The sequence below is a fragment of the Diabrotica virgifera genome, chromosome 8 (genome assembly GCF_917563875.1).
Source record: "Diabrotica virgifera virgifera chromosome 8, PGI_DIABVI_V3a".
NCBI lineage: Eukaryota > Metazoa > Arthropoda > Insecta > Coleoptera > Chrysomelidae > Diabrotica > Diabrotica virgifera.
Genome location: NC_065450.1, coordinates 221382572 through 221391216, shown reverse-complemented (window position 1 = coordinate 221391216; position 8645 = coordinate 221382572). Strand labels below are relative to the sequence as shown.

At 36.4% G+C, this 8645-nt stretch overlaps 1 protein-coding gene across 1 annotated transcript; it reads right to left on the bottom strand.

The window, feature by feature from the left end:
• Nucleotides 1-226: 226 nt before the first annotated feature.
• On the bottom strand, nt 227-7005 carry LOC114342141 (facilitated trehalose transporter Tret1). Its single transcript, XM_028292927.2, has 2 exons — nt 6716-7005; nt 227-3487 (listed from the first exon to the last, which is right to left on the bottom strand). Exons 1-2 carry the CDS (start codon nt 6840-6842, stop codon nt 2163-2165), a joined length of 1452 nt encoding a protein of 483 aa, XP_028148728.1. The 5' UTR covers nt 6843-7005; the 3' UTR covers nt 227-2162.
• Between the last annotated feature and the right edge of the window lie 1640 nt (nt 7006-8645).

Below are 8645 nucleotides of genomic sequence, written 5' to 3'. Positions count from 1 at the left end.
CTTAACTTACCTTATCGTAATCTGACAAATACGAGTTTTTCTAAGGATGGATTTTTTTTCGAGGCCCCCTTAATGAACTCCCCTGTATTATGAGCCAATATATGGTAGAGGTACATTTAGAGGGTACAAGGTTTCTCCCCATGTGATAATCTGACGCGCTCGAGTACCTACAAAAATCCCCACTTGGGCTCCCCTACCATAAAATAGTAAATTATAAAATATTAAATAGTAAACCATGTTATTTAATGTTTATTTTATTCTTACATCAGCCATTATAAAACTAACAGAACCGATTATATTTAATATAAATGCTTGCCAATCAGCGCATACGCCGATGACACAGTTGTAAATTTTGCCTAAAAACCGTCAAAACATTGTTTGAGACTCAAAGGATTTCAGTATAAAGATTTTGAAACATAGTAACTCTGTAGCTATCAGTCAGATAAACATAGACTGGATAGACTAACACGACAAGACATAACGAAAATAAACGAGATGGGATGAACGATGGACGAAACTCTGAACAATGTGAAATTAGTGATCATCAAAAATGTAAGACACGAATAGGGCTTTTCATTCAGTCATTTCTTTCGAGCTTCTGTCATGTGTCACATAATATTAATATATCTACGTCATACGTTATTGGTATCTACAATAATAAAAACCAAAGACGTATGACGTAGATATATTAATATTATGTGACACATGACAGAAGCTCGAAACAATTGACAGTCGATGAAAAGCCCTATATGAAGTAGGTATAAAATTAATTCAGTAAATCCTCTTAAATGTCATATTTACCCAAATCCAACTAACATTACCTATCCAAGTATATTCACCTACAGCTGATAACCACATGACATAAATCTAAGTATAATGAATTATCCAACAGCTTAAAAGCATCATCAAAAAGATTTAACTTTGATTATGGGTGATCTACAGGAGTATATAGTGAGGATAGGAACTATAACGGTTCCATCCCACTAGGAGAATATACCTCTGTATTTGAGGCGGAGGTATATGCAATCCTGCACTGTGCACGGATAAACAGATTGAGGACTTATACTAATAAGAGAATCAATATTTGTTCAGACAGTCAAGCGGCCTTGAGGGCTTTAAAGAACCCAAGGATAACCTCAAGGCTTGTATGGGAATGCCGCGAAGAACTTGACACCCTGGCGGAACATAATGAGGTAAAACACATTTGGGTGCCTGGACATCAAGGGATCGCTTGTAATGAGAAAGCTGAAGAACTTGCTAGACCAGGATCAGCAACAAGATACTTCTGTCCAGAACCGGCACTGGGAGTGCCCAAAAGCACAATCAGAGACCGGTTAAGAGGCTGGATACGAAGACAGCACAAAGAATACTGCTGCAGCTGTAAGAATACTCAGCTGCAGACTATGCAATAGAGAGACCGAGACAGTCAGACATTTATTGTGCGATTGCGAGACTCTGGACCGTAAGAGACAAGCAATATATGGAGACTGCAAACCAAGTCCGACAGTATATGGCACTAACCCAATGGACCTTTACAGGCTAGTGAAGGGCACTGCTATATTGGATTGGGTGTCATGAGAACAAATGGAAGAAAGCACAATAAGCTGAAAAGCTGCAGTGCCACCGGAGTGAATGCACGGACGGCTTCAAGAAAAAAAATGGGTGATCTAAATACCAAGATTGGTAGGAGATAACGGGAGAATTCATAGGACAGTTTGATCTTGGAGAAGTAAATGAGTGAGGAATTCGCCAAATTGGGCGAATTTGAAGTATAAGAAAAGTTTGTGATTACTAATACTTTCTCTAAACTCCCTTAAACAAGATTAGACATAATATGCTAATGCTCGAGGCCTTCGAGATGTGGTGTTGCATTAAAGAGCGCAAATTAAAATATCTCGGCCATCTTGGCTGCTACGATTTTAGTATTTAAGGTTATTGTACCGAGACCTGATGATGCTTTGCATAATGTAGAAAGCGAAACCGGTCGTCTGGGGTAAACAAAAGTTATTTTGAGTAAGTCTATTTTTATTTCATTGACTATGGACTCATATAGGCAACCTATTCATCGTCTTCATATTTATGTTTTTGGTGCAAGTACCGATTATTTTGAAAATATTGTATATTAATCTACATAATACAGATACTTTCACATAATTTAATATTTACTTTATTAACATTTGTTGAATTTCACTTTCACTCTTTCCTTTCGTTTCGGGGAGCATAAAGTAAATGAAGACCATACCACAAAACACAAAACAAGTGGTCAAAGAGAAACAGAAAGAAAGACCGTACAAATTCATAAATACCCTAAATAGAAAGGTGACAGCAAAAGAGAAAACGAAACAGGAACAGCAAACGAGAGCTGATCCAAAAGCTTTGGTACTATGAGGGAAGATCTCTCCCATAACGGTAAATGGTAGTGGAGATACTCCTAAGCTTATAAAAAAGATGAAGGCAATTGTGCTAGTGACTGGTAACCAAGATATACCATCCATATTGTATTGTTGAACATCTTTGAGGTAAAAGTAAACTGCCAGTGTAATTTCGGTAAGTAAAAGACCTACTGCCGATGTCAAAATTAGAATTTTTCTTCCTAATTTCTCTATTAATGCTACCGAAATGCAATTTCCGACAATTTGTATAACTCCCACTGTATTTGTTAAAAAGTAGAGTGGTAGGGTAGAACCAGACGCTTTAAAAATCGTGTCAAGGTAACTTACAACTGGATTAACTCCAGAACATTGACTAGTAAACATTAATCCTATGGTTATAATCAGAGCTTTTCTCGATCCAGCATCTTTAAATACATCTAAAGCACCTTGTTCTTTTTGATTTGAAGCTTCAAATGACGCTAATATCGCTTTAAACTCACCATTAACGTCTTTTGTCATTCTCAATTTTTTTAGAGCTTCCTTTGCCTCATCTTCCTTATGCACAGATACTAGGAATACTGGAGTTTCTGGAATGAATATACCAAATAAAATAATAAACAAAATTGAAGGTAAGGCACACAAAAACGTTAGAAGCTTAAGCGAACAGAGCGGTCCTAACAAAAAACTAAACAAGACCCCTGCGTTCATGAAGATCCCCTGCAAGGTTGAGATGGCTCCTCTGTTGCTCACTTCCGAGATTTCTGAAAGATACACTGGTGTAATAGCGAATGCCATTCCTGTGACTAGACCATTTATAAACCTGCATATATAAAAAATGGTAATGATTCTTGCATAACATATTGTTAACAAACAAATGACGTTTGGGACTGCCATTACTAATAAAGTCTTCTTTCTTCCTATTGTGTCGCAGAGCTTTCCAGAAAGAAGCGGACCAATTGCTGCTCCTAGTGGCAGTAAAGAGGCTATCCATGATTCTTGTACTGCTGTTATTGGTTCTCCCAATGGATTGATATCTGAACTATTTGCGGTTAATTTTTCTATTGCTGATGAAGACCAACTGAATAGACTCGATACGCTGAACATAAATAAATTAGCTGAAAAACAAAGATAAATAAATTACAAATACTATAAATATATCGTATTTATCTAATAGTCTAAGAGCTGGGAACGGATTTTGTGCGTGATAAGTAATATGGAAAAACTATACGGGGATATGTTGAATTAGTTGTGTGCATTACTGTCCCCAACGGCCGGAAACCAGAGTGGGGGACGAGGGTAATTATAAGGAGTCAAAATCGCGGTTTTTAATATTTTTTTGTGACGCTCATGATCACAAGTGCACCAAAATTTGGAAACAGGTACATAGGTCATGACGTAACTAAGTAAAATATCCAGGGGCGGAACGCTGCGTGACCCACAAAGGGGTGGTGGCAGGGGTGAATTTAAAAATTATAAGGGATTTTTTGTGACGTTCGTGATCGAGATAGTGAACTAAAATTTGGGAATAAGTAGAACATGACGTAACTAAGTAAAATCCCCAGAGCCGGAAACCAGAGTTATTGATGAGGGTAGTTTTAAGGGGTCAAAGTCGCAATTTGTATTATTTTTTTTGGGACGCAGCACAACATTTGTCCCCCATGCAGCATTACGCCCCTGGAGATTTTACTTAGTTATGTCATGATCTACTTATTCCCAAATTTTGGTGCACTATCTCGATCACGAACGGCAAAACCCCCTTATATTTTTATACTATCTCCTGCCTACCACCCCTTTGTACCCCAAGCAGCGTTTCGCCGCTGGAGATTTTACTCAGTTACGTCATGACCTACTTATTTCCAAATTTTGGTGTAGGTACTATTTCTATCATGAGCGTCACAAAAAAAATAAAAGCGCGACTTTTACCCCTTATACCTACCTTCGTCCACCACTCTGGTTTCCGGCTCTTTGGATTTTACTTAGTTATGTCATGGTCTACTTATTCCCAAATTTTGGTGCACTATCTCGATCATGAGCGTCACAAAAGAAAATAATGAAAATCGCGACTTTGACCCTTATAACTACCCTTGTCACACACTATGGTTTCCGCCCGTTGGGGAAAGTCATGTACACAACTAATTCAACATATCCCCGCATAGTTTTTTCATATTACTTATCACGCACAAAATCTGCTCCCAGCTCTTAGACTAGTAGTAGTATATTTTATACTTGTAGGAACCTTGAACAGGATAGGAAAGCGTGACGAAATGGGAATCGCTCTCTCTCTAAATGTCAATTAAAAAGGTGCTTACGTCAAACGACAGCAGTTATATCTATGTCAATGAGAGTTCAAATAGGGCCAACCCTGTCCAAAGTTTGAACTATGGAGGCTGGTGTGCCACAGGGGGCGGTATTATCGCCATATTTATATACCATCTATACGGCTGACACCCCAACTGAGCCAAACTCAATGAATGGTGTGTGCAGTGGAAATAGCTGTCAACCCTGACAAAACATAGGCCATCATGCAGCAAAAAGAAGAGACAGACCAAATAAGGTACTATCCCTATTTGATACCCAAATTGAATGGTCAAATCAAGCCAAATACCTAGGCGTAATGTTGGACAAAAGGCTGACCTTTAGAGAACAATTGAAACAAACGGTCAACAAAGCTAAAGCCCTTAGGAGTCAACTCTCGTCGCTAATAGATCGAAAGAGTAAACTGAGATTTAAGACAAAGATTAGTATGGCAAATTGTATAGTTTTGCCAACACTAACATACGCCTCAGCTTCAACTTGCACACGTGCAAAACAGCAAGAAAAATACAAACCATCCAAATCCACATGATCAGGGAAGCTCTGAATATACCTGGATATTTCTCATTAAGATGCGTATTTGGACATACACAACAAATGAGAGTCCTGAGAATGATAGACGAAAGAGCACACGAAATATTTAACATTATTAGGAACCATCCTAGCAGATTATTAAGAGAAATGACTTACTATGACGAAAATCACAGAACGGTACATAGACGGCCCAGACAGCAGTTAGTTGGATTAAGAGAAAACCCTTAAGAATGAAGAATTAATATAGCCACGTGACAGTCGAAAGTAATAACCTTTCGTTACAGGCGTCTGACATCACCAATATGATATAACTTAGATCAGGCAACAAACAAATACTTTAACTGTATACACAGACGTCGCCCTTCAGGAACTAAGTACCTTTCAGGTAGGTCAAATGGACCATAGTCGCGGAAGTTGAGCATCGAGGTCACGTAACGACAGCCGTGGGCTTGATGGCCACACCTTTCGGGCGCTCAGCCGTCGAGGAGTACAAAATTTATTTTTACAGTTCGGCGGCTGAGTGACCTACCACACAAGGTCAGTACAGCGAGACACCGATTTAGGTCGGTGCCTTGATGCCCGAAACACACTTTTTTAGAACACAAGTCCATAGTCAAGTAATAAATTAACTAAGTCATTAATAGGGAGAAAAGCTCTTCTAGCTACCCCTAAAATCAGGTGGCTTAACCACATCAAGTAATACAGAAGATGTCCCATAACGTTAAGTACAAAGCCTCCCCATTCGGTATGTCCTTCCATGGGGAGGGTTGGTGGTATAGCTTGGGGGGTCAGATAGGTACCACTACATGACGGAGTGTGATCGGTTTGATCTTCGTACATGTGGGTCCCACTGTTCCATTGGAACATACATGTTCCCCGAGGCTGGGGTTGTACGAATATGTGTGTGTGTGTGGAATGTTTATTTAAAGATGGAGTTACTAGAAATAAAATGATCAATTTGGATGGTGAAATAATTGTGAAAAGTAATAGTTTTAAGTGTCTAGGATCGGTATTAAAGAGTAATGGAGAAATATATGGAGATGTGCAAGCAATAGGATTATGGTTGGATGGATGAAGTCAGTAGAATGAAGCTAGAGGTGCGTGGTCTGACAAAAAAATATAATGAAGCTGAAAGAAGAACTCTAGGATGCACAGATCTGAATGTTGGACAGTTAAAAAGAAATAAGAACAGAGGATTCATGTGGTGGAAATGAGAATGCTTTGATGGATGAGTGGAGTGAGAAAAAATGATAAAGTTAAGACTGAGTATACTAGGGGAGCCTAGGCATTACACCAATTGATGCCAAAATGACAGTGTAGATTAAAGTCACCTAATACGAAGCATCGCTGAGGTGCAAGTTTCTGGAAGATGCGTAAGAGAAAGACCTGATGAAAGACACTTATGGAAGATTATGAGTGATTCAATTTATTGATAAATTATCACGATTTAACATGTATAGATACATATGGAAATAAAAAATATAAATCTATATTACCTATGACTGCTGAAAGATACAAAAAGGTTCTATTTCTTCTTTGTGGTCCATCTTCTTTCTTCAATAGAAGTTTCCCTTCTACATTCTCACAAACACTTTTATAAACCACTTCAGACCGTTGCTCCATTTTGTTTTAAATTATTATTTATCTAGACCTGGTTCTAACTACTAGTATAGGTATTTAAACGACAATCTTAGATATTTATACGATAATTTTAGAAGTCTCTTGAATTTTATTTGCTTCTGTTTTAACATTGTAAATCCAAAATACACATGGGCTTTCATTAAATATAGTTTGCAAAAATATACTTGCACCTAATATCTTATCTTGGCATTTTAATATAATGATATTCTAAAATGTCATTTTTACTACTGATTAATTATGGAAATTTACAAAAAGATAAGAGCTAAATCTTCTAAAGCTTTCGTCTGCATTTTGCTTACTTTAACTACAATTCAGTTTATTTAAGATGCTTGAGAAAATGGTATTTATCAATCATAACAAACGTTATGCAGGATGTAGTATATATAGTATAACGAACTACAAATTGGATTTATAGTCTGGGCTGATTATCGGAGAATAGGCCATTTTTGGGAAAAGTTATTTGCCAGCAATTTTATTGCTGGAATCGAAGCTTATGATTATATATATTAATAATATAGGTATGCAAAGTCCGCAGATAATGTGCTAATTTTTTTATTAACAAAATGGCGCCCCCAAATCGTGTTTTTTTCAATTTTTGCTCCATAACTCCGAACATTTTAACTTTACACCAAAAACATCCTAATATAAATTCACCGAAATTAAATTCTGCATAAAGACATGTTTTTCCCGATCTGCTCCGACGAAAATTTTACTCGGAAAATGCGGGTTTTCCCAACAAAATCTTTAAATTTCAAATAAAGTTTTAGATAAGTAATTATCTACCAATAATTAAATAACTCGGTAACATAAAAGCTTTCTTGGTATAGATTATACTTAGTTCCAGAAGCCGGTAAAAATTAAACGAATGTTTTAGCAACAATTCAATTGTTAATTAATAATTTACGGTCGCAATAATAACCAAAATAATTATGATACACTGATCAAACTTTGAAAACTTATAAAGATGAGATGCCTATTTAATATTTTGTAGACAAAATATAAATTTTTAATTTTTTTGAATAATCTTTAAATGTTTAAAAAAATAGTTATAAATAAATTAACGTTTCTCAGAAAGTTTTTATTATATTATAATTTTAAAAAATAGGTAAAATGCGTATTTCAAAGATCTTGAAAATGAATGTTTAAAACTTTTTTGCAACCATTTGCAAAATAGTTATGAAACAGCAAAGTAAACATACGATTACTACGTTGTTTATAATTTTTTTAAATTCTTTCAAAGCGTAAAAGTGAGTTTAAAGTACAAGCTAATTACTTACAAAAAATATCGATTATTAGTTTAATGGTTATATTTTAATTAAAGATTATAAATATTTTTTTTGTAATTTACACGCGCGAAAGTAGACTAATACAGTACCGTAGCTAAAATTTTCACTCGAAGCGACGACCGCCGCGCGACGTAGAGTAGTTAATAAATACAATTATGTATCATAAATCATAACCCGTCCACATACACAACTCGCGCGAATTTAAAGCGTGTCAGTCGCTTCGAGTGAACATTTTAGAGGCGCCTCTGTATCTAGCCTACTTTCGCGCTAAAAATTACAAAAAAAAACATTTTTAATCTTTGATTAACATATAACCATTGAACTAATGTTTGATATTTTTTGAGAGTAATTAGTTTGTACCATAAACTCACTTTTAAGCTTTAAAACAATTAAAATAAATTATAACCAACGCAGTAGGGGAATGGGGGGCATGACGGGGTCTCGAGGTAAGACGGGGTACCGCACACAAACAAGAAACTACACTTTGGTGAATAGCATG

What these genes read in the sequence shown, in the direction of transcription:
- LOC114342141 (XM_028292927.2), bottom strand. Translation starts at nt 6,842, where the DNA reads ATGGAGCAACGGTCTGAAGTGGTTTATAAAAGTGTTTGTGAGAATGTA. An exon ending in GTATCTTTCAGCAGTCATAG is followed by an intron (nt 3,488 to 6,715) that starts GTAATATAGATT and finishes TTTGTTTTTCAG; the next exon opens with CTAATTTATTTATGTTCAGC.